Genomic DNA, 27,114 nt, shown 5'->3' with positions numbered 1-27,114 from the left:
CCTGGGCCTCCAGGGTGACCTCAGTACTGTGGGGCAGGGCAGGGGAGCCCTGGGTATGTGGGCTTCCGGCCATGACCTCAGGACAGACACAGAGCCTGGACATGTCCCTCACCCATTCATCCAATCAGTGGTTCATTCAGCACGCTCTAGGTGCCAGGTACACTGCTAATATTAAGGACACAGTTCAAAAAAGCTAGAGTCTCTGCCCTCTATACGGCCTCAGTGCTGAGTCCGGGTGGGTCAGCAAACTGTTTCTGAATTCAGCACCCACCTCCCCACTTTTTACCCCACCACCCAGGGAGTCCTCGTTTAAATTACTTCAACAGGTTTCTAAGAGCCCCCGCCCCGTGCCTCCCGCCCTGTCCGTCAGCCATTTGCTACCTTTCTGAGCAAGATGGCATAGCCAGATGAGTGGTCTTTTGGAGACAGCTCTGATCATACCCCACCTTGCATGACCCCCTTTCTCATAGGCCTGTCTGAACATGGCATTCAAGGCCTTGTTCAGTTGGCCCCAGCCCACTTCTCCTTTCTTCCTCAGGCAGTTCTCCCCCAACACCCTGCTTACCAGTGCTGTCTGTCTGTCTCTGGGACTGTGGGTGAGAGCCATGCCCTTATTCAGAGAGGACTTCAGGTGTCCGAGGGTCCCCCTGCTGGGACATGGCCTAGTGGAGCCCACTGGGTTGTGGTCAGGGGGATGTACTACTGGGAGCTCCCCGCTGGGACTCAGGGTCCTGGGAGGAGTGCCGTGGGGTGTTGTACAAGGCCATGCTACATGTGGATATGGGCGGGCCCAGCCAAGAGAGGAGTGAGGCTTCTGTGGGTTCTCTGAGGCCCCTGTGCCCTGCGTCCCACCCTCTCCCCCCCGACCCCACTGCCCCGCTCCCCTGCCTTTGCCTGTCCTCACTCCCTTATGACCTCTGCCTCGTTCTGTCGCAGGCATTGACCGGTGCGCCGCTGGAGCCACCAACATCTGCGGCCCTGGAACCTGCGTGACCCTCCCGGACGGGTACAAATGCATCTGCAGCCCCGGCTACCAGCTGCACCCCAGCCAGGCCTACTGCACGGGTATGCACTAGGGCATCCTGGGCTCGCTCGGTGACTGGGGACAGAGCCAAGAGTCCAGGCAACGGAAGGCGCGAGCACTGCTGTGTGCTCCGAGGAGTTGAAAAAGAATGCTGTGGCTGTAGACAAAGCTCACCTGAACCTTGGGGAGACCAGTCTCCGAGAGCACCATCCGATGAGTCTCCAGGACTCCGGAAGAGTGCAAAGCCCCTCAGGGCTTCAGCCCATTCCTGGAGTCCTCAGCTCTGAGATCAGCCCACGCCTCCAACTAGCCATCTTGCTGCCTACAGGGCAGACCAAAGCCTACCCTAGTTGGAAATGTCTCCACTGACCACCCCCTCCATATTGTTATTCAAGAGAGAAACGTCCATTGTGCCTTGAAGGAAAAGAAGTGGTCAGGAGGCCACTGGAGGAGGGGGACATGGGCAGGGAAGAAGTGCTGGGCCACTGGCCCAGGCCCTTGGTTCCGGAGTGGGCCCTAGGGGCAGACTTTGTGACCCCAGCCTTAGAGATTTTTCGTCTCCCTGGCCTCCTCTGTTCCCTCATCCCCTCCTTGACCCGCAGCAGCATCCCCTGTCCAGCTCCTAGCACGGGCAGATTGCTGGCAGGTGCCCAAAGAAAGGTCTCCCTGACCTCCCTCCCCACCTTCCTCTGCTCAGACGACAACGAGTGTCTGAGGGACCCCTGCGCTGGAAGAGGACGATGTGTCAACCGAGTGGGTTCCTATTCCTGCTTCTGCTACCCTGGCTACACGCTGGCCACCTCGGGGACGACGCAGGAATGTCAAGGTAAGCCAAGTCTGCCTCATCCCTGGGATAGGCACAGGACCCCCCTAGAGAGTACTGAGGTGGAAGAGGATCCAAGCATTCACAGCACCCAGCCACTGCTCTGCAGTGTGTGGAGCACGCGAGCTGTGAGAACAGAGACTCAGGGCAGTGACCTGGCCCTGGGAGGAAGCCGACCCCTACGCTGAGACCAGAAGGAGAGTTTCAGACCTGCAAGACCGCAATGTTCACAAAGGCTCCGAAGAGGTGTGGCTGGAGCTGAGAGTGTGAGGGGTCTGGGGACATGGCTGGAGATGAGGACTAAAAGCCTGGTCCCCAAATTCTGAGTGACTAGGAGCCGCTTTCATTTTGGGTAAGGAAGGAGACGCGTGAGGACACCGACTGGGACTCCTGGCAGACGGGGGAGCAGACTTTGCAAGAGGAGCGTGGGTCCTCAGCAGCTCAGAGACCTGGCAAGTCTTTGCGCTTCCCTGGGAAGGCCTGGCCCCCCGCACGAGGCCCCCGGGCAGAGAAGCTTCCAACACAAACCCTTGACTCTCCAGCATTTGTACTGCAATGCAAAAACCCTCTGCATACATTTTTATGAATGAGCTCACAGAGAATATGATGAGGCACTTTCCAAGCAGGGCCTTAAGATGCATAACCCAGCTGGAACACTTCACGGGAGAACTCTTCCTGAGGCTCGCATTGCTGGTTCTGGCTGGGGCAGCCCAGCAGTCACCCACAGTCCCGCCCTGGAGGCCAGGAGGCTGTGTATCCAGACATTACCAGGGACCCCAGGTTCTAATCCCCCAGAGATCTCGTCTGCAGAGACCAAGCCCGTCCGGGTCTCCTCACCTGCTATGGGGGAGAGGGAGTAGGGGAGAACAACCAGCTAGCTTAATCAGGGTGGGGGATTGCACTTGATCATACGAAGCTCATCTTCCCAGCCCCAGTCGGTAGAAATCCTTACCCATTTTATAGTTAAGCAAACTGAGGCCCAGGGAAGTGAATTGAAATGCCCAGGGACCTCGTACCGAGTTGTGGCAGAGCCAGAAACAGAATCAAAGTCATTCTGGTGTCAAAGCGTGGTTTGCTTCCAAAAACATGCACAGCGAAGGAATGGAGAAAGCAGAGAGTGTTCCAGAGAAAGGGAATGAACCATTTCTACAGAGGGCAGAGTAGTGACCAAGCCTGGCAGGCTCTGGGAATAATGATAAATCCAGTGTGACTGGAGCATGTGGTATGTGGAGGAAGTGGCAGGAGCTGAGGCCAGTGTGTGAAGTCTTGAGTGCCAGGCTGAAGGGTTTGGACACCATCCTGCAGGCAGTGGGCAGCCAGTAGAGGTTTATAAGCAGAAGGTGGCGACGCACTCAGCTGGTCCTCAGGGAGGTGACTCAGCAGCACTGGCCGGTGCTGTAGGTCAGAGGCGCTGCTCTCTGTGGGTCCAGCCCAGGGCACCAGCCCCGGGGACAGGCAGTGGCTGCTGCCGGGAATGGCGTCACCGGTCCCGGATGTCTCCGCCAGCCCCAGCAGCTGGGGAGGGAGGTCAAGGTCAGCTTCGGTGCCTCGCCCAGTGGAACCTGGCTGCCCCGTGATGGGACCTTATTCGGGATAACATCCCCTTTCTAAAGTCTGCCAGTCTTATGAAGCAACATCTCATTATTTAATTATGTGTGAATTATTTCACTAATTTGTGTAACGAATTAATATAAATTGTAACAGTTTCTAGAAGTAAAATTAATGCAATTATTATAAATTGTTCACATGTTAAATATTTTTTTATATTTTTAAGCTTATTTATTTTGAGAGTGGGGGAAGTGCAGAGAGAAGAGAGAGAGGGGGTCCCAAGCAGGCTCCGCACTGCCAGCGTAGAGCCTGATGCAGGGCTCGAACTCACGAACCATGAGATCATGACGTGGGCTCAGATCAAGAGTCAGACCCTCAACCAACTGAGATACCCAAGTATTTTTTTTAAAACATTTACTTCGCAGGGTGCCTGGGTGGCTCATTCAGTTAAGCGTCCAACTGCAGCTCAGATCATGATTTCATGGTTCATGAACTGGAGCCCCACATCAGACTCTCTGCTGTCAGAACAGAGCCTGCTTCAATTACTCTGTCTCCTCTCTCACTCTCTGCTGCTCCCCTGCTGGTTCTCTCTCTCTCAAAATAAATAAATAGACTTACAAAAAAAAAAACCATTTACTTTACTAATAAATATGAGCATCTCTTCGTACATTAGCCTTGGGGTTTCCTTATCTGAAAATTGCTTGTTCCTATTTTTTTTGCTCAGTTTTCCAGTGGCTGCTGGTTTTCCCTGGGGCTCTTTGGGAGTTTCTTGTATATTCCAGATACTTGCCTGGGTTTAGATATTGCAACTCTCTCATTTCATCCTCTGTCCGTTAACCTTATCCACATGTCCTTCTTTTTAACAGAAATCCTTAATTCTAACATATTGAAATTCACCTTTTTGCCTTATTTTTTATGCTTTTAGGGCTTTATTTAAAAAGCCCTTCCCCATCCCCAGGCCACAAAGATATCCTTCCACGCTTTCTTTCATAAAAGTTAGTTCACCTTTTACAGCATGTTTTAATCCATCTGGAGTCTGTACAGACGTTATGATCTGGTTTTGTTTTGGTTTTCTGGGGTTTTTTTGTTTTTTTTGTTTGTTTTTCGTTTCTATGCCTGTCGCTCTGCACGGAGCAAGTCCGCTTTCTCAGCCTCGTCTATCAGTCGCCCTGGCCCTGCCGGTCTGTGAGCTCTTCCTCAAGTACCCATGTGTGGTTCTGCCTCTGAGTTCTCTTTCCTCTTCCCCTGGGATCCCAGCTTCTCGAAGTGAGGATGAGTTATTTCAGAAATGCCCAGAGAGGTATTGCAATGCAGGCTCCAGTACTGTGAGGGCAGAATCCCTGGATGTGGGCCCGGGGGGTGTGACTTTTACACCTTCTGCCAATGACTCCGCTGGGCACCACAGTGGTACAAAGTACCGCTCGGATGAAAACACTGTCCATAAACAAATGATTAGTATTCCATTCATGCAACGAGCACTATTTGGGGTTCTGTGCTGGACATTAGGGACATTCGGATAATAAGAGCCATTCTCAGCAGTCGGAGAGAAAAAAGCAAGTAAATGAACAGTCACTATAGTGGCTGAGTCCTAGGGGAACCCTGGGGAGGGACATATGGGGTGGAGGGGAGAGGTCATCCTCACCTGAGAGATGAGTAGGAGGCAGCCAAGCTAGTGGGCAGGAAGCCACTCCGGACAAGCAAGCAGGACATGCCCAAGTTCAGGAGCAGGTCCTGTGTGGCTGAGGCTAGGAGGCAGGAACCAAGGTGGGAGAAGCAGACGGGGCCAGATCATTAAAGATCTCACATGCCAGGCCTAGGAGATGAGATGTTATAGGGTAGGTTTAATGCTAGAATAATAATAGCTAACATTTCTTCGGTGGTTACCCTGTGCCAGGCAGGCACTGTGCTAGGCCCTTCGCTTGGATTATCTCTTTTGATCTGCGTAGGGGCCCCATGAAATGTTTGAACCAGTCCTGGGGGCCGGGGGGCAAAAGTAAATCCTCCATTGATTTGACTGTGGGGACAAGGAATGGGGAGGGGCCAGAGCAACCTTGAGTGGGTCAATTGAACCAGTCCTTGAAATGGAGGTAGGACACTGCTGACCGTTAAGGCAAAGAAAGATGCTCCAAGTGGAGACATTTGTATGAACAAAGGTTTGGTGGCTGACCAGTGGGGATCAGCAAACACAGCAAGGCTGGGGCCGAGCGGCAGAGGCCTTGTGAGCCATACTGAAGCATCAGGGAACCCCAGTAGGGATTTAAGCAGGGGAGTCGCGTGACCAGGGTCAGACTTTTGAGCCACTGTGGGGCACCAGTATGCTTTGGGACAGTGGAATAAACCACTTCAGTAGATTCACGGCTGCCTAAGATGCTATCTTTCTGGCTGTTTAATCCCTAACCTTTGAGAAGGCCCTTAAGAACTCTAGGATCAGACCTCTGGAGGATGCATTGGGGTTCATGGTGGGGGGGGGGCTTTATTGGCCTCCTCGGATCACGCCATATGGACAGCCGCGTGACCTCAAGACCAGCCTTTGCCTCAGGGTAGGAAGACAGCTTTGAGGGTTCCCAAGGGCCTTGGGAGAAAGGAACTCAGGAATTTGCAGGGGCCTGAGCTAGATCAGTCTCGGAGCTGGCATAGGAGCCCCCCCACCAATCACAGCTGCAGCAAGGATGCCTTTTCCTGCCTGGGCCTCAGCACGGGCATCCTTGTCCTGGGCCTCTGAAGGGATGCCCCGGGACCCCTGCAGGGCTGACGCCAACCCAGGACTTGTTTCGTGTGTTCACAGACATAGACGAGTGTGAGCAGCCAGGGGTGTGCAGCGGGGGACAATGCACCAATACAGAGGGTTCGTACGACTGCCAGTGTGACCAGGGCTACATCATGGTCAGGAAGGGACACTGTCAAGGTAAGAAATGGGATGAGGGAGGGCAGCCGGCCGCCCTACCATCTCTTGGCCCCTCCCCAGGTGCTGGCTACCCCCACCTCCCCTTCCAGCTTCTCTCCGACTGGGCCCCTTGATGCTGAGCCGACTCTAATGGACAGAGGTCTGTCTGGGAATTCTTGAGGCCTTCCATCCCCTTCAATGATATTTTGGCATCCTGTCTGCCCCCCAAAGCAGGGGAGCACAGCAACTTTATACACACGAGACCCCGGGAACATCCCTCCGTACACCTCTTCCCCTGCCTTGAGTCACACTGCTCTCCTATATGACAGAGGAGAAGCCGGTCTCTCTGGGAGGTGCTTGCGGCCTCAGCCATGACCGACTTGCTAAAGCGTGTTAGGCCATGAGCTCCTCAGGGCTGGACCATATCTTTAGATGACCCCTGTGCACACACCTGATAAATGTCCCGCATTGGACAAACGTTAGCAAATGCTAGCTGAATGAGTAAATGAATGAAGAATGATTGATGGAGCCCCAGTCCTTGCTCCCTTTCCCAGGCCCTGCCAAGAGGTGCCTGTGACATTGCCAACCAGTCTCCCCACAGACTGACTTGGAGCTGCCACTATCACACCAGCTCCTGGCAACTCTCCCACTACCGCCTCCTGGCCAGGCTGGGGTGGCAAATGCTCGAAAGAGGCCTGGGTTGTGTGCGAAGAGTGGTGGAGACAGGAATGAATGAGGGTAAACCAAGGCTCTCTCTGGAAAGAAATCCTGTCCTGGATCTGAGGTTAGGACCAGACACCTCTCAGCCTCCAGGTTCTTCCTGGCCAGGACTTGCCTGATTGCACAGGGTCCTGGAGGTGAGGGATGGGCTTTTATGCCTTATGATGGGAGGGTGTGCCTTCCCAGTGCCATTAGCAGGGAAGCTAGGTCCGGGGTCCTAGAAGGTCTTAGCAAAGGGGAGACATGGCTGGGGGTGTAGGGCAGTCTGCCCCCCCCCCCCCAGGGTGTCACCTTCTCCTCTCGATGCCTCCCTCTTGGTGATTTCCCTTTCATACTCTGGACTACACATGATCAAAGCCAGAATGGCCTCTCTTTGTCCTCATAAGCATGATGGAGGCACACAGCCTGGCATTTTCCAGGAGAATGGAGAGTTGATGAGGGCCTACTATGTGCCAGGAGGTGTCCTAGTACTTGACAGATTATCTCATTCAAGCATCACACCAATACATTTAAAAAATTTTTTTAATGTTTTTTTTTTTTTTTTTTTTTTTTGAGAGAAAGAGAGAAGGACAGAGTACAAGCAGGGGAGGGGCAGAGAGAGAGGGAGACACAGAATCTGAAGCAGGCTGCAGGCTCCAAGCTGTCAGCACAGAGCCCAACACAGGGCTCGAACCCATGAGCCATGAGATCATGACCTGAGCTGAAGTCGGACATTTAACCGACTGAGCCACCCAGGCGCCCCAGACAACATTACAGATGTGACGTTAGACTTTATTAAAAAGAAAAGCAAACCCAACGGAGATGAACCAAGAAAATACCAGGACATTAAAAAGATCAGATTTATACAAACCAGTCCATGTTAAGGGCATAGGCTCTGTAGAGACAGGCCTGGGTTTGACTCTTGTCTTGACATCTGAAAATGGAAACCATAATGCCCATCTCGGAGGTTCTTGTGAGGACCAAATAAGCTAACACGTACAACAAGACTTTCAGTGAATACGGGGGAGTGTTTCCATCTGAGAACCCCGTTCTTTTTTCACCTCTAGACACCCCTCACGCTGCAGTCCACGCCTCCAGATTGTCCCCTTCCCTTCCGGAAAAGTTCCGGAGGGAACTTTTTCCGGAGGAAAAGTTCCAGACACACACCTCAACTGGGAGGTCAGGCTGAGTTCCTGGCCCAGGCCAGACATTCAGTCTGCTGAAAGAAAGGCTGGTGTAGCCTGCACACTTCTCCAGGTTTCCATCAGTAACCACAGACCCAGCCATCACCCTGGGAGCCCAGTCAATTTCCTCCCCCTCTTTCTTCTCACTCCAACTGAGAAACCACTCTCTCCACTTAAACTCAAAGTCTCTGGTGGAAGGCCTGAGTGCTCTGGGCAGCAGCCCATCCAAAGTCTCAATGGCATTTCCGTCATACCAGAAACTCTGGGTTCCCACAGAAAGGGGTTGGATCCCCTTGCAGACTGCCTGGGCTTTGCTGTGCCCCAACCACATCCCAGGTCTCCTGCGCTTCTGGCCCCTGACTGAGCACGCTCCCCCTCCCACCCTGTGCTCCCACAAGGAGCGGAGATGGGTAACCTCACATTTCCTCATGCAAAGAATAAAGCCCTGGTTAGGGAAGATCCAGGACCCCAACTTGTACAGACAAGTTGGCAAGCTGGTCCCTGGGGTGCCTGTTTCCTTGGGTCCTCTGGGGTCTCTTCAGAACCTCATCCCAATAAGGTGTGACATTTTAGTCACATGGTCTCATTCTTGCCCCCAACTACCAAGGTATTAGAACCCAGCAAAATATACGATAATTTTAGATTTAAATTCAAACCCTAGACTAGGGAGAAAAATCCAGCTCTAGTCCACATACCAAGGGATCGATGGAACAGCTTCAAGATATCTGGTGACATTAGAGCCTTTGCCCTTAACACGGACTGGTCAGAAGTGGAATCTACTTCATCCGGAATCTTTCTCTGGCTCCTTTTGATGGGCTTGGCAGATGGCTCTGTTACATGCACTCCCATTTGGGAGAGCCTTTCCTTGGCTCATGGGGTGACTAAGGGCTGCTTTGATCTTCTGCCTTCCCTCTCCCACTTGCTGACAGACCTCTCACATACAATAATCGTGGCTGGGGCTCTGATCCGAGGAAAGAAGCCAGCAGTGGTGTGCCGGGCTAGAGTATGTTATGCTACGTTAACAAGCGACCCCAGCCCTCATGACTTAGAACACAGCAAAGTTTACATCTGATCAGTGCTACATGCTCATCGTGGGTCAGCTGGGGATCCTGCCTCATGTTTCTTCACTCTAGAACTAGCCTAAAGGGATAGCCAGCATCTTGAATGCGGCCAGTCTCCATGGAAGAAAGGAAGAGTTGCTCACAGTTATGCCTTGGTCCATAAATTATATGCGTCATAGCTCATCAGCCAGCACGAGTGCCCTGGTCTGACCCAAAGAACCGGGAGGCACGGGACGCCTGGGTGACCCAGTCAGTTAAGCATCTGACTCTTGATTTTGGCTCAGGTCATGATCTCACAGTCCGTGAGTTCAAGCCCCGTGTCAGGCTCTGCACTGATAGCACAGGGCCTGCTTGGGATTCTCTTTCTCTCCCTTTCTCTCTCTCTGCCCATCTCCCACTTGCGTTGCATGCACACATACACTCTCTCTCTCTCTCTGTCTCAAAATAAATAAACTTAAGAGAGAGAGAGAGAGAGAGAGAGAGAACCAGGAAGCACAAGCCTACCTGGCCCAGCAAGGGGAAAGCTGGAATATTTAGTGAACAGCATCAATACCAGGAGTCTCCTAATGCCCAGTAGAGGACACTTTGTGCGACACCTCCACAGATATGCCCAGAACATTTGGGGCAGGACAGGCATCAGGGCTCTTTGCTCCTGGTAAATGTAATCTCCTTCTTACACTACCTGATCCCTGTAGGAGAGATGCAAAGGTTTCATTTTTTCTCAGTGTGGTCTTAGAAAAGGGTCCTCACCTCTGTCTCTTTATCTCCCGAAGCAATGATCACTTATCACTCCCAATGGCTTTGCCCATCCTTCTTCTGGTACCTCAGCTAAGGCCGCAGGCCATGGAGCTGGCTGCTCTCTAATGAGCAGCCAAAGTTGGGGGTCCTAGACCCTTCAATCCCCCTCTTCTGTCTCATTCTCTTCAATTCTGTCTTTACAGAGATCCTTAGAATAGGCTAGCCCAGTGTCACCACAACCCAACCAGGAGCTGTTGGCCACCCTCTTTCTAGAGACGAACCTTATCTCATTGTTCCCAAGATTGCCTTGGGGGCCTGGGTATTTCCTTGCAGATACCCAGCTGAACAACCGCCTGCCCTCTGTATACCTTCCTCTTCTGGACCCTCAGGGTGAAGTTTTGGCCTTGAGAGGGCCCAGGTGCCCTGGGATAGAGGGCTTTGATGTGGCCCGGCTTCTGCAGACCAAACAACGTCAGAGGAGACTTATTTTCACTCTCCGCTTCAGGGGCCATATCGTGTTCTGTAACAGCTGCTGGCTTTCGTCCCTTTGCAGAGAGCCTGCGTTCTGACCCTTGGCTCTGCCGCCTGCATTTCCTCCATGGGTGCTGAGCAGATCTTCCTCTTGGGCAGTAGGTCTTCTGCATCTGCATAAGCTGGTGGACTTCCTCCAGGAGAATGACAGTTCCCGATTTAGGAAGAGTAGATCCTCTTGTTTCCTCTGGAGCTCAGTCAGTCTGTCTGTCACTAACAGTGGCTGGCAGCCTCACCCTTGAGCCCGAGGCACATCCTGCCTTCCTGCAGTCCCAACCCAGAGTTCAGTCCCTGTGTTATGACCTCCCTAAGTCCGCCCAAGTCCCCTGTGTGCCTTGAATGAGGACTTCTGGGTATGTCAGGTCGTATCAGGAAGAACCCTGCCTGCAGCACCCCCGGGAGCAAGATCTCTGTCCTCCTCCTCGCTGCCCCAGGCTCATCCTTTCGGACTCTCTCCCGGATCTCACCAGAGTGGGCATTGGCAGCCCTACATGGTTCTCACCTGGAACAAAAGTCTCTCCGGCCAAGAAGCCTTGCCAGCCTCCACCCTTGACTCTGCATCAGCCTCAGGGCTGGTCTTGGTCACATCCGAGATTGGGGGTCCTCCTCAGTCCCCATTTCCTGCTGCAGGGGAGCCCATTTTGCCCTCATTGCCCAGCGACCTGTTCTGGGGTCTCCGGGACCTGCCATACCAAGCACGTACAGTCCCAGTAACGTAAAGGAACAGGATTCACCAAGGCAGATACGAAGGCCCTTCCTAACAGGCCAGCTCATGGAGTAGAGCTCTCCCACCCTCCCACAGCTGTGGTGACCACGGCCTCTTGCCCCACCCAGGGAGTCTCCCTTTCTAAAGTTCTTCTGTCTCTTTTGTCCAGGACAGTGGGTGGGAGGTGAAGCTGGGAACACCAGACAGGACTCACTTTTTCCTAGTTTCCATCTGTACAGAAACTGGCATCCCTCCCTCTCCCCCATCAAGGGCAGGGTCAAGGATTTGCTTCCTCTCAGACCTACCCATGTGCTGTGGTTCCCAGCGATGACCAAGGGTGGAGATGTTATTTTGCAGATATCAACGAATGCCGTCACCCTGGCACCTGCCCGGATGGGAGATGCGTCAACTCCCCCGGCTCCTACACTTGCCTAGCCTGCGAGGAGGGCTACAGGGGCCAGAGCGGGAGCTGTGTAGGTGAGGGCTGCTTGCCAAGGCAGTGAGAGGGCTGTTTGGCCTTGGGACCTCTGGTTGAGCCCACACACAGGGAGGGAAGGAGATGGGCAGGGGGAAGTGGCTTGGAGGCCATTGTCCTCCATGACCTGGCTGGGTTCCCACATGATGTTGGCCATGAGATGGGTGTGCTTCAATTACTGGTGTTCTGCCCTCTGAATCAGCTTGTGTGGGGGCCCCTTTGGTTCCTTGACCATATCCATCCAGGAGCTACAGCCCAAAGTCCAGAAGCTTCTGGGGCTGGATCCTGTTCGGTAGAGTGAGTTGCCAAGAATCTTAGGAAGAGGGTAGCTCTGGTGGTGTGAGCTGGCAGCCGAGTCCTCCCGGGGAGGAGGGCCTTCTGCTTTTCTGCATCTCAACAGCAATGTCTAAACAGCAACACCTAACTCAACAGTGGGTGTGCTTCTCCCTCCAGAGGAGGCTGCGTATCAGCTGTAGGAAGAGTGTTCTTTCCCCTCAGTCCCTGCAGGAAGAATGGCCCAGGGTTCAGAAGGCCAGGAGGGACTGAATTGTGAATAGATGCTTTGAGGCTCTGGAGAGGGCAGGCATTTCCCAGGCCCTTGAGACTCCGGTCAGCCAGCCAGGCATAGATCGGCCTGTCTCTGCATTGCCCACTCACCTATTGAAGCTGGTTGTTGGGCTGGGAACATGGAATCATACCAGTTTGGTTGGCAAGTAGGAGGTCAGAAGGGTTCAGAGCCACTGTAAGGTGAGTCAAGGGTCTTGGACATTTCATTCCAGGTGTCCTCAGATGGGCCAAACCAGCCCCAGGGCTGGGGAAACTGGCCTCCTTTTCTAGGACATGCAAAGTGCTGTGTGTTACCAGATAGAGCTGCAGCGGGCCCAGGCGGGAAGGGCACCCTGCCCTGAACTAGGTGGGTGGGGCCAGGAGCAGGAACAACCTGATGGCCTTCCCAGGGTGGCCTGTGGCCCCTCAGAATGCTGATGCCCTGGCCTCGTAACTGAGATGCTCTAAGCCTGACAATGGGGACCACATGAAAGAGAGGAGGCCAACCTGCCATCTTGGACTTCTCTTCCACAGATGTAAATGAGTGTCTGACCCCTGGGGTCTGCGCCCATGGAAAGTGCATCAACCTGGAGGGCTCCTTTAGATGCTCTTGTGAGCCGGGCTATGTGGTCGCCTCAGATGAGAAGGGCTGCCAAGGTACATAGATGCTGAAGCACCCTTCCTCCATGCAAATCCACCCACAGCTCCGTCCCTCTGCACACCCACTGCTGATCCAGCCGTCGTCCCACATCCCTAATCATGCGGACCCAACCACACATCCTGCCAAGTCCCATCCTTCCCCCCGCCCACTGCCCACCTGTCAGTTCCGTCCGTCCTGCCATGTCTGTCCTGCAGAGGGTCCCACACAGAACCCAATGGCCTGTTTCAGATGTCGACGAGTGTGCCAGCCGGGCCTCGTGCCCCACGGGCCTCTGCCTCAACACTGAGGGCTCCTTCACCTGCTCCGCCTGCGAGAGTGGGTACTGGGTGAATGAAGACGGCACTGCCTGTGAAGGTAAACCCAGGGAGAGGCTGGCAGAGGGGGACCAGGAATATAGGCTTTCTTACCCCCCAAAGAACACTCCGTTTGTCCCCCAGCTTTGGGCTGATGCTCAGGGTCTCCAGGCTAGCCTAGAGGACCTTATCAATGGACTTGGCCCCAAGGGGAGCATCTATTGTCATCATCCCCAAGTTTGGAGGCGAGGATAGAAGGAAAAAAAGGGAGTCGCGGAGACAGGAGGGAAGCTGACGGTAGAGCTGCCCCCAGAGCGTTCTGGGGAGAGGGTGCCAGCATTGCCCTATAGAAGGCCCCCAGCTTGGGCCTGCCTCTCCCCACGGGCCCCAAGACAGTCCTATAAGCTCTGAGAAGGAGGCCACGTGTGTGGGAAGCTTCCTGCCCTGACAGGTAGAGGGAGCTCTCCCGAGCCCACAGGGTGACTGGCTGGCTGTCTGCCCCAGACCTAGACGAGTGCGCCTTTCCGGGAGTCTGCCCCTCGGGAGTCTGCACCAACACCGCCGGCTCCTTCTCCTGCAGGGACTGTGAGGAGGGTTACCGGCCCAGCCCCCTGGGCCACACCTGCGAAGGTGAGAGCCCCTTTCCCCCGCCACCGCGAGGGAGGGGAGCACAGATGGGGCGCAGGAGACCAACCCACCACCCTTAGAGAAGGGAGTGACCAGACACGGCAGGGATTGCTTCCAGGCCGGGGGCCCTTCTGTCTACCTTGGACTGGCTAGCTGGGGACACCTATTCTCACCCCTCCCTCAACAGGAGTTGGAAAGGTGACTACACATCTGGGTTTAGGGGGCCAATGAGCCACTGGATCACAAGCTTCAGGGGAGTCTGGTCCACGAGCAGCTTCGTGGGTTCTTTGTAAGGGTGGGGGCTGGGACCATATTTTGGGAAACATCGGCCTGTACCAGGCAATCTGTAGGCCCGCTTAAAGAACCTAGTTCCTGTGACCTTCTTAGCTTCTCTGTATATTTCCTTCATTTATCTCTCATTTATTTTCCCATTGCTTCTCAGAAAAGTCTAAGCCATCTCAGCCGTGGTCAGGGCAGTGGGTTTGGCCACTGTAGGCCAAGGTCGCAGGGAGGGGCCAAGCATCCCCAGGGGCACTGTGTGGGCAGCTGGAGAGGCCCAGCCAAAGGCTGCTGGGCCAGGGCAACAATGGAGGGAGCTGCAGTGATACTGCTCCCCGAAGCCTCCCTCGCCAGCTGCTTTATAAGGCGATGAGGCCCCTGTGGGTCCAGACTCCTCAGGCAGGGGACTGGTCCTCTGGAGACCTCCCTGTTGGTTCCTGTCCTGGTGGGGGTGGTGCTGCCACGGGCTGCCTTCCCCCCTGTGTGACCCTGCAGATGTGGATGAGTGTAAAGACTTCCAGAGCAGCTGCCTGGGAGGCGAGTGCAAGAACACGGCTGGCTCCTATCAGTGCCTCTGTCCCACAGGCTTCCAGCTGGCCAATGGCACCACGTGTGAGGGTGAGTGGCTCCCTATCCCCAGCGGGAACCGTGGACAATGAGTGGGGCGGGGGAGGGGGCAACATGCCTGGGCGACACCGCTGCCTACCTTCTCCTTGCAGATGTGGACGAGTGCGTGGGAGAGGAGTACTGTGCACCCCGCGGCGAGTGCCTCAACAGCCACGGGTCCTTCTTCTGTCTCTGCGCACCGGGCTTCGCCAGCGCCGAGGGGGGCACCAGCTGCCAGGGTGAGAAGCCAGCTGGGCCATGTCTGCTTGCCAGCAGCAGGGGGCGCTGGAGGCTCTGTCTAGACTACTAAAAATAAAGTGCTCCTGGCCCCACCCGGGGATGGGAGGCGGGAGGCTGAGTGATGACAGGGAGACAGGTTTCAGGAAGGCACTCAACAGGGCCTCTCCATGGTATCTACGACAGGCATGTGCCCTTTGAATCCTTTGGGTGTCACCCTTCTGTCCTTGGTAGTGTCCCAGTTCTGGGGCTGCTCCCCCCAGCCTGGCCTCTGGCCTCTAGCTCCAGACTCTTCCTCAGATCTTCTAGCCCTTTCCTAACCTGAGGCACTCTCTGGCTCTCCTGTGGACTACTTAGGGCCCCAGGGACCCATGGCTGGGCCTGCTGACAAATGTCTCTATTCTAGATGTGGACGAATGTGCAGTCACAGACCGGTGTCTGGGAGGACACTGTGTCAACACGGAGGGCTCCTTCAACTGTCTGTGTGAAACCGGCTTCCAGCCCTCCCCAGAGAGCGGGGAGTGTGTGGGTAAGGTCGCCAGGGGGGAGTGGACAGGGCTCTGCCCCATGTCCGCCCACCTCCACCCCTGCCTGGTCCTCAGCTCCCTGGGACTAGGAACTGCAGCTTCCAGAAAGCAGAGCACTTTCCACAGATTAATCATCCAATGGAGAATGCATTTATTGACTGTCCGCTGACTCCGGACATATCCAAGGATGACAAAATAAAGACAATCAGGATCCTTGTGCCAGCAGAGCACACAATCTAGTTTTTAAAGCCAAACTGATTCAATAGACATTTATTAAACCCCTGCTAGGTTCAATGTCTTTTGCTAGGACAAAGTAGACAGTTATGGACAATCTTCAAATTGAGCAAGGGAGACAGATACAAAGACAATTTTCAGTAAATACGCTTTGGTGCAGACTTATATAAAAAGAAGCATAAAGTACTCTGCCGTAGGGAGAAGGGGGTGAGGGAAAAAATATGTCACAGAAGGCTAAGAGCTCAGTGCGTTCCTAAACAGCATATAGTTTTCTACCTAGACACTCATCCTGCCGGGTCAGGAGAAATGATCCTGAACTTAATGTTTTGGGGGTGGGTTGAGCACAGTCATTTGCAGCGGATCAAGGACCCCAAAGGTTGTGGGGCATGACCTTGTAATGCCAAAACGGTGGGGCCAAAGCAGTGACCTGCCCACTTCCGCCCCCTCTCTTGGCTCTGGGGACAGATATTGACGAGTGTAAGGACCACGGCGACTCGGTATGTGGGGCCTGGAGGTGTGAGAACAGCCCTGGCTCCTACCGCTGTGTCCTAGCCTGCCAGCCTGGCTTCCACATGGCTCCGACTGGAGACTGCATTGGTGAGTAGGAATGGGGAGTCGGAGGCAGGAGGGCTGAGGACACCTATTTTCACGTATCCAGCTAGAAACTGCTTTCGCCTGAGGACATTGTGTTGGCAGCTGTTGGAAGTTTGCGTATTTTCCAAACAGCAGGGCTTACACAAAAATTGAAGAGGAACGTCAATGTTAGAGTGTTCTTGTCCTGTGTTTAGAAGTTACTTTTTATAGACATTGGTGTCAATAGTCCAAGTATTCCCAGCAAACAGAGCAAGAGCGCACCCTACACCCTAGTCCCCACTGTCCCACAGACATAGACGAGTGTGCCAACGACACCATGTGTGGGAGCCACGGCTTCTGCGACAACACTGACGGCTCCTTCCGCTGCCTCTGTGACCAGGGCTTCGAGACTTCGTCCTCCGGCTGGGAATGTGTTGGTGAGAAGCCTGCAGGCTAGCCCGGCTCCGGGCCCGGGAAGGGGAGGCCCTTGGGCCCATCTCCACAGATTTTGGCTGTCCTGGAGAGAGGCCCTAGGGCCCTCCTCCTGAAGGGCTCGAGGTCACACGCCTCCACAATAGGTCCTCATAGAGTGGGCAAGGGAGGGGGATTTCAGCTCTACCCTACAGCAGGCAGGGGGACCAGGTTGGCAGGAGAAACGTGGCCATGTTCTACCAGCAGGGGGAGCAAGCATATCAGCGAAGGCGCACCACCCTTCCCCAGAGACCTCTGGGTCTCGAGAGGCACATTTGGAGAACGTGCCCGGAGGGAGGAACCCTTCCTCTTTGTCCGTTTAGTGACCGTTTCCTGCCACCCTTCGCCTCTCTCCCTTCCCACGCCCTCTGTTCATCGGTCCCTCCTTCCTGCTAGCTCCCTTCTGCTCTTCTCCCAAGACCTAGTCTGTTTCTTTTGAGGGGATGGATGAGGATCTGCCCCCTGGGCTGCGGGCAGAGGGGCAGGGGCACAGGCTGCGTCTTCTCCACCCACAAGCCCATCCTCGTGCCTGGCAGACGTGAACGAGTGTGAGCTCATGCTGGCGGTGTGTGGGGCGGCGCTCTGTGAGAATGTGGAGGGCTCCTTCCTGTGCCTCTGTGCCAGTGACCTGGAGGAGTACGACGCTCAGGAGGGGCACTGCCGCCCACGGGTGGCTGGAGGTGAGCGTGCCCCATACTCTACCCAGTCGTTGCGAATGACCACTCTGCGGCTTACAAAGCACTTCAACTGCGGCAGCTACTGAGAAGGAGCCCGGGCCAGGCCCGGGCAGTGTGGGCAGGGGCACCACTTAGGAATGCAGTGCGGCAGGGCAAGGAGTGCAGCAAATGTCAAGACGAGAGCGGGGGGGGGGGGGGGGGGGGGGGGGAGTGGGGGCCTGTCCCCGGCCAGGGAATGTCTGGGAGGCTCGGGAAGCTCTGATGCCAACTGAAGGTGCCCAGTGATCTCAGACTGAGCCTCACGGGGGTCTCAGGGCACGTTTGGTGAGGGAGGCCTTGAAGCTAAGCCTCACTCTCTCCTGTCCACTCCACTCTTGAGCTGCTGGGTCCAGCCTGTCACCCCAGGCTGCATGAGGACTCAGCTGGCCTCCTCTGACTTGGGGAAAAGAAAACAGGACCTGGAGGGGCACCCCGGTGGCTCAGTTGGTTGAGCGTCCGACTTCAGCTCAGGTCACGATCTCGTGGTCTGTGAGTTCGAGCCCCGCGTTGGGTTCTGGGCTGATGGCTCAGAGCCTGGAGCCTACTTCCGATTCTGTGTCTCCCTCTCTCTGCCCCTCCCCCGTTCATGCTCTGTCTCTGTCTCAAAAATAAATAAATGTTAAAAAAAATTAAAAAAAAAAAGAAAAGAAAACAGGACCTGGAACAGGGAAGGTGGGAGGGGCTGGGGTATAGTGTGAGCTGAGGAATGGGGGAGGGCTGCCTCTATGGTTATGCCAAGGACTGGGGGCACCCCCTATAGTGGGGGATAGTGGGGGATAGCAGGGGGATAGCAGGGGATAGCAGAAGAACAGGGGTCTGGGCCACTTAACAGCTGGTGGCTGCGGTAAGTCACCTAGTTTTTCTAAATCTTAACTGCCTCATCTGTGAGAGGGAGGTGACAATATAAAGTTGTTGAAAGCATCAAGCACAATAATACAGGTAAAAGCATGTTGTACACTGGGAAGTGCTATTATATAAACATAAAATTTTGAAAATAAATTCAAAGCCTAGGGTGCCCTAGAGAGCCACGGACAGACAGTAATAAAGGGCATCGCTCACACACAGGTCAGAGTATTCCTGAGGCCCCGCCAGGGGACCACCCCCCGGGCCCCATCCGCATGGAGTGCTACTCTGGGCAGAATGACCAGCTGCCCTGCTCCAGCCTTCTGGGCCGGAACACCACACAGGCCGAGTGCTGCTGCACTCAGGGTGCCAGCTGGGGAGACGCCTGTGACCTCTGCCCAGCTGAGGACTCAGGTAAGGCCCCCAAGGGTCCCAAATCCTCAGTGTCAGCTCTGCAGGGTGACCCTGAAAGAAGGGGAGAGAAGATGGGGGCAGAGCCCTTCTGTCTCTAAGCTTGGATACCTTCTTGCACAGTGGAATTCAGCGAGATCTGCCCTAGTGGTAAAGGCTACATCCCTGTGGACGGAGCCTGGATGTTTGGACAGACCACGTACACAGGTAACCTCCCTAGAGACCCTCCTCCCCAGACTCCACTCACCTGAGCGGGCCCGGCCTGGTCCTCCGGGAGGGTTCCCAGGGAAGCTCTGCATGAAGCCCCAGCCTCCCAGGTGACTCCCCTGGTTCCTGTCCTGGGGCTGACTACCTACGGATGTGTAGCTGAAGTTCTGACCTGAGCTCCCTCTGCTCCCCCGAGGCCGAACCCTCCGGAATAAACTATGACGCCTTGACTAACCCAGTCCTGGGGCATAGGGACAGAGTGGGAAATACTGCTCTACCGAGGCAGTTGCTTATCTCCCTGGCCTCACTTAGAAAGCCAGAAACTTTGGGGGAACCCACACTCAAAGTGGGTAGTTCAGGCATGAGCCCTTCCGCATCCTAATCCTGAAGCTGGAGAAGGAAATCCCAGAAACAGAAGCAGCTTTCCTTAAGTGCTTGCTACATGCCAAGTGCTATTGAAGCACCTACATATATTAACCTCTTAATCTTCGTAACAATTGTGAGAGATTGAGTAATAGCATCCACATATTTTTAGGTAGGAAACTGAGGCAAGGAGACCTGAACAAGTTGCCCAAAGTCACCTGACTGGCAAGTGGCAGCGCCAGGACCCAAACCCAGCAGGTCTGGCTTTGGAGCCCTTAGTATCACGTTCTGCTTCGTACTGCTTCTCACCTTGGCTCCGCCCTCCCGCAGATGCGGACGAGTGTGTGATGTTCGGGCCTGGGCTCTGCCAGAACGGCCGGTGCCTCAACACGGTGCCTGGCTACATCTGCCTGTGCCATCCCGGCTACCACTACAACGCCGTCCACAGGAAGTGTGAGGGTGAGGACACACACCGCCCCTCCCCGCCCCAGCCCCCACCAGCCAGCCCCATTCTTGCTGGGAGCTCCCACTGCAGCAGGCAGGTCTGAGGTGAGGGGAGCTGGACACCTGTTGGAAAGGCATCCCTGGGGAGGGCCCCCCCCTCCCCAGACTGGACTGGGTCGGGGGGGAGGGAGGGGGAAGCAGGGTGCCACCTCTTCATTGTCAGTTACAAGAAAACCCCCTTCCACGAAGGCGGTCCGTGGGCAAGCCGCCTTGGTACTGCCCCCCACATCCCCCTTCCGTCTTTCTGCCACCACAGATCATGACGAGTGCCAGGACATGGTCTGCGAGAACGGTGAGTGTGTGAACACTGAAGGCTCTTTCCACTGCTTCTGCAGCCCCCCGCTCACCCTGGACCTCGGCCAGCAGCGCTGCGTGAACAGCACCGGCGGCACGGGTCAGTAGGCCTGGAGTGGCGGGGCAGCGGTGGGGGGACTGAATCTGGGCCGGGAGGGCTCACGTGCCCCTGTGCTGTGCCACCAGAGGACCTGCCTGACCACGACATCCACATGGACATCTGCTGGAAAAGAGTCACCAATTATGTGTGCAGCCAACCCCTGCACGGGCGCCGCACCACCTACACGGAATGCTGCTGTCAGGATGGCGAGGCCTGGAGCCAGCAGTGTGCCCTGTGCCCCCCCAGGAGCTCTGGTGAGAAGGGTGACCCGTGCCTGCCTGGGGGGGGAGGGGCCCCAGGGAAGGAAATGCCCTCACCTGGGAAGGAGGGATTTAGGAGTAGAGCAATCAGAGTGTGGCCATCTTCCATCTCTATTGTCTGGGGACAGAGTGGGGGAGGGGCTGGGGTGACGAGGAGAGCACTGTCAGGAACTCCCAGAGGACACCAGTCCCAGCATGCTCCCTCTCCCTGGGGAAATGAGCCTGGGAACCACACTCCAGGCTTTAGCTATCAAGAGCCTGGCAGCATCCTCTCTCCCTCCTCCCTGACAGAGGTCTACGCCCAGCTGTGCAACGTGGCCCGGATCGAAGCCGAGCGGGAGGCTGGAGTCCACTTCCGGCCAGGCTATGAGTACGGCCCCGGGCCCGAGGACCTGCATTACAGCCTCTACGGCCCAGACGGGGCCCCCTTCTACAACTACCTGGGTCCCGAGGACACCGTCCCAGAGCCACCCTTCCCCAACACAGCCAGCCGCCCAGGGGACCACCTACCAGTTCTTGAGCCCCCCCTGCAGCCCTCAGAACTCCAGCCCCACTACGTGGCCAGCCATCCAGGTCTGTGTTGCTGCAAAAATGGGGAAGCGGCGGGCACCAAAATGGTTTCACTTCCATCTCCTCTACCTACTAATTGCTGCCAGCGGGGTGAGGCCCGGGGAGGGAAAAGACCCAGCCAGCCCTCTCACAGGTCACTCAAGGGACAACTCCAAATGCCTGGGTCAGACCCAAACAACTCTGATGAGCCAAAGAGGTACAGGACAGGACACCATCCCAACCTCAAAAACTTCCCTGTGGGGGTTGAGAGAGCAAGAGAAAGCAGGTACACTCCGGTCCGTCTCTCTCCCTCCATACCACCCACGGTGTGCAGAATAACCTGGTCTACAGGCTCACACTCGTGACCTGAAATGTGCATTCAGGATTTCTAATCACTTTAGAGGCCCACTGTGGTGACTCGGTTTGTAAGTGGCAAGGACCCCAGCATATAGGACTTGAATTCTAATGAAGAAGTCAGGCCTGGCACCTGTGCAACGGATGTGGTAGCTGCCCCAGGCACAGGCCACTGTACCAAAGGCTTCACGGGGACCAGGGATACGGTCTTTCTCAGGGGTTGGGACCTGCTTAAAGAGGAGAGGGTTAAGCAGATCCCTAAGTTTTGCTTCGTGTTGGGTGAGGGTAATCCCCTTTTGCTGCCAATCTCCTCCCCCCAAAAACCATCTAAAGATTTTAACCACCACCAACCACAAAACCAACACTATATAGACACCCACCTGCTCGGGAACCCTGGCACTATGAGAGCAAGGAGTCTCAACCTTCCCGGGGCTAACATTTAAAGTACCGCAGGTCTCCGCCACCATAAAGTAATGACACATAATTATCTCTTAAGGGTAGTGCCTTTTGTTTTAGCATCTCCGTGAGAGTTTTAGACCCTCCCAACCCTGACCTTAGGATTCCAAAAGGAGCAACCTTCATAGTGGAGGGTGAGGCTCCCAAGGCTGGGTGCGAGGCCTCAGCTTCCTTCTGACTCCCTCCTACCAGAGCACCAGGCCGGCTTCGAAGGGCTTCAGGCAGAGGAATGCGGCATCCTGAACGGCTGTGAGAACGGCCGCTGTGTGCGAGTGAGGGAGGGCTACACCTGTGACTGCTTTGAGGGCTTCCAGCTGGACATGGCCCACATGGCCTGCGTGGGTAAGTTGTGATGTGAGTGGCCCAGGGAGCAGGATGGCCCTGATGGCTCCAGGTGGAAAGGTCAGACTGGCCCACCGCTCACTGAGGAATACAAGGCTGAACTTGAGAGTGGAACATACACTGCTGCCCCCTAGTGGGGCTGTCTGGAACCAGGCCAAGTGGTGAGACAGCACCAAAGGAAGGTCTCCTGTTGTGTATAGAAAGCCCTTTCCAGGGAGGTTCCTAGAGAGAAGAAAGGCAGGGACAAAAGAGCATGGCCACTGTCCAGGGGCACAGGATGGGTTCACTACCACCTGCTTTGTGTCTCTGACTTGCCTAGTTCGGGGCAATGACCTCAGCTCCTGGCTGCCACATGTAGGATTCCACTGCGGGGCAGGGGCTGGTGCTTAGTGACCACAACAGCAGAGGCACCTGGGTTCCCCACAGCTCTCTCTTCCTTCCCTTCCTCTTAGATATCAATGAGTGTGACGACTTGAACGGGCCTGCTGCGCTCTGTGCCCACGGTCACTGCGAGAACACCGAGGGCTCCTACCGCTGCCATTGCTCCCCAGGTTATGTGGCCGAGGCCGGCCCCCCACACTGTACCTCCAAGGAATAGCAGTGAGGGCTCAGTGTGGGCAGCTACCTGGAAATGGGCCCAGGCCACACAGGCAGGGGCCTCGAGAAGGCTTTCCTAGCTGGGAAGACACCATGAAGAAGCAGGCAGAAGGCCCTGCAGCCCAGCTCCCAGCCAGCCCCGCCTGCTTTTCATCTCTCCCAGCTTAGGCTCTGGCTGAGCTTCTGTCACTGCCTTCATGCTGCCGTGCCCTTGCTTGGCTCAACCACCACCAAACGCTTTAATGCTTCAGCCACTGGCCATGAGGACCAGTCTGCCATTTGTCCTGGCCTTGCTATGGATGCTTCCTAAAGGATGGCCCTCATCCACCCCCTCAAGCTGTGCAAACACGCAAGGTCACTCGGACTCACATTGCAGATACCCTTTCCCAGCCATGATCCACAGGACATCCTGATGATTCCACAACTGGGTCAGAGGTCACATCTGCCCAGGGATGGTCCTTCAGTATCTCTTGAGCAAAAAAGGATTGGGGGGGGAGGGGGGGGTTTGGGGAGTGACTCCAAGGCCGCCTCCAGAGAACCAACACTTCACTCAGCCAATCCGGTCTGGGCCAGATTTTACCACAGCTCCATCCAATAGCAGTTCTGTGGCCCCAGGGAGGAGCAGATCAGCTCAGCTCATCTCGGAAGAGCAAGACTGATACCAGCTTGCTGAGTGTAGAGACACAAGTGAAGGGGAACAAGAAGCCTAAGAAAGCAGCAAGAGGGCAATATGAAAAATACGGGGAGTTGTTAAGAAAGGGGAAGCCAAGGCTTTCAACAAGTCTAAAGAAAACGTTCAGTAACTTCGGGTAAACACTCACCATCTACCCATGATAATTCGCGTGCACCCAGCAAAGGCTGCCACAGGACAGGGTGCCCATCTCCGAAGACCTGTATTAAATACATACTGCTTCTTACAGGAAACAAATCTGTCCTGGGTTCCCTTTTGTGGATGCCAGTTTTGAGGTACTAAAAATAAAGGGGCCTATTTTCTAGCTTGTGAGATACAGTGTAGTCTTATTTAGGGGAAGCCAGATTTCCTATGTTGTTTCTGTATTCTCAGATGCCCCTGCCATCTTTCTTTCAAAAACGGGATGGCTGCTATCCCTCTCAGTTTACAAGTAGAGACCCACTCCAACCTTGGCCAGCCAGGAGTTTAGAACCATTGTGGAATAAAAAGATGTACATCTGGGCTTTTCTGTTTTTGTTTTTATTTCATATTAAACCAAATTTCTTTACCATGTTGGCTAAGTCTAATTATTAGACATGAGGCTGTGCCTACCCTCTTGCCAACTCTGCCAACAGCCTAGGATTGGGATCCAATGGGAAAAGGTTCCTTCTTCTTCTGAGACAAGGAAAGCTCTGCCTTTGCATTTGTCTGATGAAAGGCAATGTAAATGAATGAGACTCCATGCGCCTGAAGACATAGGGACGAATGTCATTTTCTTAATTTAATCTGTCCTGTCCTAGCGGTTGCTCTGATTGTCAGCCATCCCATAATAACTTCCGAATGCCTGTTATGTGCCAGGCACTGTGTTGAGTGCTGGACACAAATTTCATTTAATCATCCAACAATCCTACTGACTATTTTTATTCCCAGCTTACAGCTGAGGAAATTGAGACACACAAGAGTTTAAACAATTTGCCCTAGGTCACTCTACTAGCTAAGATGTTTTCAGCCAACAAAACTATATAGTTCTTACACATGTGAAAATATTCTGACCTTCTTTCGTAATAAAAGAAATGTGAATTAAAACCACACTGAGATACTTTTTAAAAATTGTCAGATTGGCAAGGATCAAAACGTTTAAGACTCCTAGTCGGCAAGCATCTGATGAAAGAGGCACTCACATACACAGCTAACAGGGACGGAAACTGATAGAACTTCTGAAAAGGATAACATGGCAATGTCTTTCAAACTTACAAAAGCTCTTAGTCTTTGAATCTTCTAGGAATTTAACCTTCAGATATTTCTCACCAAATGTGAAACGACACACGTCAGAGGTTATTTATTATAGCATTACTTGTAACAGTAAAAGATTAGAAACTATTAGTTGAAACGGAGGCCTAAAAAAGGAGGAAAAAAAAAAAAAGTGGCTGTAAATGCCTTGGTAAGAAATCCAAACCAGACGAAGGGGGGAAAGAAGGTCATATAACAAAGTGTAATATATGCTGCTATTTATCTAAAGAAAGGGGGAAGACAGCTGGGTATCTGCTGACCTCACCCTCACCACTCTCCTTACGCCCCACGGTTCAGAGAACTTCTTACCACTCTTCAGTACACCTGCTGGCACTGTGCCTCCTCTCAACCCTCGCCTTCCTGCTCACCCTTCCAGAAAAACTTCATGCACATACACGGATTTCTTTGTATCAAAACACAAAGACCACTCTATGCATGCTGTTCTGCACTTTGCTTTTTTCACTTAATCCGTATTTTCACATGAAGAGTTGTCTCGTTCTATATTGTAATTATATGCTATTCCACTGAATGGATCAGTCATAATTTGTAATCAGTCCCCTATTGACAGCTGTTTCCATTGTTTCCTATCTCTTGCTATTTATAAGTAATGCTGTAATGAATATTCTTGTATGTTATTTCACATTATATCTATGAATCATACCTGTAGGGTAAATTCTTAGAAACAACAGTGGTTTGTGGGGAGGGTGACAGGGTACACGGGTACAGGATTGGGACTTTTCACTGTATCCCCTTTTGTGTCTTTTTGAATTTTGTACCGTGTGTATTACCTTTTCAAAAAAATAAAATATTTTTAAATACAGCTGCTGGCCACAGACCACTTAAATGCTCCCTCCTTTCTGTCTTTATCTGACAATTAAAGCCCCGCAATTATTGCAAAACTTCTTAAAGCAAACTTCCTTTAAACAGCCCTGCAGCATTTCTGTGGAGAAATGGAAAACAGGGATTCTGAAAGAGCAACCATAAACACCAATGCTAGATACCTAGAAAGTAGAGGAGTTTCCTGCCTTTGAGACACACATGCAAAACCATAATTAATGTTGCACTGGACAGTGTCAGGTCCCGTCCACTACCAGCGGCACGAGACCCACTCCTGGCCAGCACTGACGGGAGGGCTACGCCAGATGATCGGTGCCGCCCACTTCTCAATACAGGATGCTGCTACCACATGTCAGCCCTCCGTTTGAGGCTTTGTAACAGAAGACTGAAAGAACGGGTTTCAATTCTTAAGAAGAGAAGTTAGTGGGGCGCCTGGGTGGCGCAGTCGGTTAAGCGTCCGACTTCAGCCAGGTCACGATCTCGCGGTCCGTGAGTTCGAGCCCCGCGTCGGGCTCTGGGCTGATGGCTCAGAGCCTGGAGCCTGTTTCCGATTCTGTGTCTCCCTCTCTCTCTGCCCCTCCCCCGTTCATGCTCTGTCTCTCTCTGTCCCAAAAATAAATAAAAATTGAAAAAAAAAATTTTTTAAAAAGAAGAGAAGTTAGAAAGTTCTTGGACACCTACTTCTAACCCCTTACTTCTAAACCTGTTTTCTCCAATCCCTTGTAATCAGTCAACATTCCCACACAAACGAAGGGTGGGTGGGACACCTACAGTGTACATACCACCAGTCACTATCAGTCACGGAACTGAAGCGTATGATGCCACAAGGTAAGATCTGGATGTTGACCCAGAGACCCCCCCCCTCTTTTGAGCGAACACCGTAGAGCAGATTCACAACGTGAAGCAGACGCAGGGCTCCCTTGTCTTTGGTTCTTGCTAAAGCAAAGGGGGGACATGCTGCCCCAGACACTCTCTAACTTTGCATAAATAAAACCAGTTCTGCAACAAACAGGGCCTTTCCCCTTGAAAGTAATGGGGAAGCAAAAAAAAAAAAAAAAAGTCTCCCAATGGATACTAGAGGAGTGTCAAGTTTTCGTAAATGAATTTGCACAGTGAGCAAAATTTGTGAAAACACCTGCTGGTCTTTACTGCTTGCCAGAAAGAGGGCATCTGGTCAAAAAGGGCCTGCAAAAGACCCTAAACCCATTTTACTATACTTACTATTTGTTCCAAGCCAACTGCCCACCGTCCCCTTGATGCTATCATTTCTCTATGCCCCGTGCTTTTAAAATTTCTACGTCATCCTACTCCAATGGAGGCTTCTTGTTATCACTTCAGGTTTTCCCCTGAGGCTTTCTCAGTGTAATAAAGTGAGGTGATTTCTCCCAAACCCACCCTTTCTAAAACACAGAAGTCCAAATCTCCCATTAACAGCAAGTACTTCCATAAAGGCGTTCAAAGATTCGGTTCCTGTCTGACTACTGCAATTTAATGATTTATTTAGCAGCTAAAGCTACCTTGCATGTGCTCGGCATGAGTTTTAAAATCACCAAATCATGGAGCACCTGGCTGGCTCAGTCAGTGTAACATGCAA

At 53.6% G+C, this 27,114-nt stretch overlaps 1 protein-coding gene across 4 annotated transcripts in view; it reads left to right on the top strand.

Moving 5' to 3' along the window:
* The window catches only part of LTBP2 (latent transforming growth factor beta binding protein 2), a 106,937-nt gene extending 81,434 nt beyond the window's left edge, over nt 1-25,503 (top strand). Inside the window, exons 16-36 of one of the 4 annotated variants that reach the window (XM_043556624.1) lie at nt 937-1,065; nt 1,722-1,850; nt 6,181-6,300; nt 11,556-11,675; nt 12,754-12,876; nt 13,109-13,234; nt 13,678-13,803; nt 14,575-14,697; nt 14,799-14,924; nt 15,329-15,451; nt 16,149-16,280; nt 16,568-16,693; nt 17,264-17,407; nt 18,509-18,700; nt 18,821-18,904; nt 19,598-19,726; nt 20,028-20,165; nt 20,252-20,419; nt 20,717-20,998; nt 21,977-22,126; nt 22,579-25,503. In XM_043556624.1, the coding sequence (XP_043412559.1) occupies nt 937-1,065; nt 1,722-1,850; nt 6,181-6,300; nt 11,556-11,675; nt 12,754-12,876; nt 13,109-13,234; nt 13,678-13,803; nt 14,575-14,697; nt 14,799-14,924; nt 15,329-15,451; nt 16,149-16,280; nt 16,568-16,693; nt 17,264-17,407; nt 18,509-18,700; nt 18,821-18,904; nt 19,598-19,726; nt 20,028-20,165; nt 20,252-20,419; nt 20,717-20,998; nt 21,977-22,126; nt 22,579-22,724 (2,936 nt within the window). In that variant the 3' untranslated portion in view covers nt 22,725-25,503. Of the gene's footprint in view, nt 1-936; nt 1,066-1,721; nt 1,851-6,180; nt 6,301-11,555; nt 11,676-12,753; nt 12,877-13,108; nt 13,235-13,677; nt 13,804-14,574; nt 14,698-14,798; nt 14,925-15,328; nt 15,452-16,148; nt 16,281-16,567; nt 16,694-17,263; nt 17,408-18,508; nt 18,701-18,820; nt 18,905-19,597; nt 19,727-20,027; nt 20,166-20,251; nt 20,420-20,716; nt 20,999-21,976; nt 22,127-22,578 lie in introns of those variants that run through there. The other 3 variants (XM_043556625.1, XM_043556626.1, XM_043556627.1) reach the window with 3 other exon arrangements.
* Nucleotides 25,504-27,114: the final 1,611 nt, after the last annotated feature.

The sequence above is a fragment of the Prionailurus bengalensis genome, chromosome B3, assembly GCF_016509475.1.
Source record: "Prionailurus bengalensis isolate Pbe53 chromosome B3, Fcat_Pben_1.1_paternal_pri, whole genome shotgun sequence".
Lineage (NCBI taxonomy): Eukaryota > Metazoa > Chordata > Mammalia > Carnivora > Felidae > Prionailurus > Prionailurus bengalensis.
This window is presented reverse-complemented; position numbering and strand designations above follow the sequence as displayed.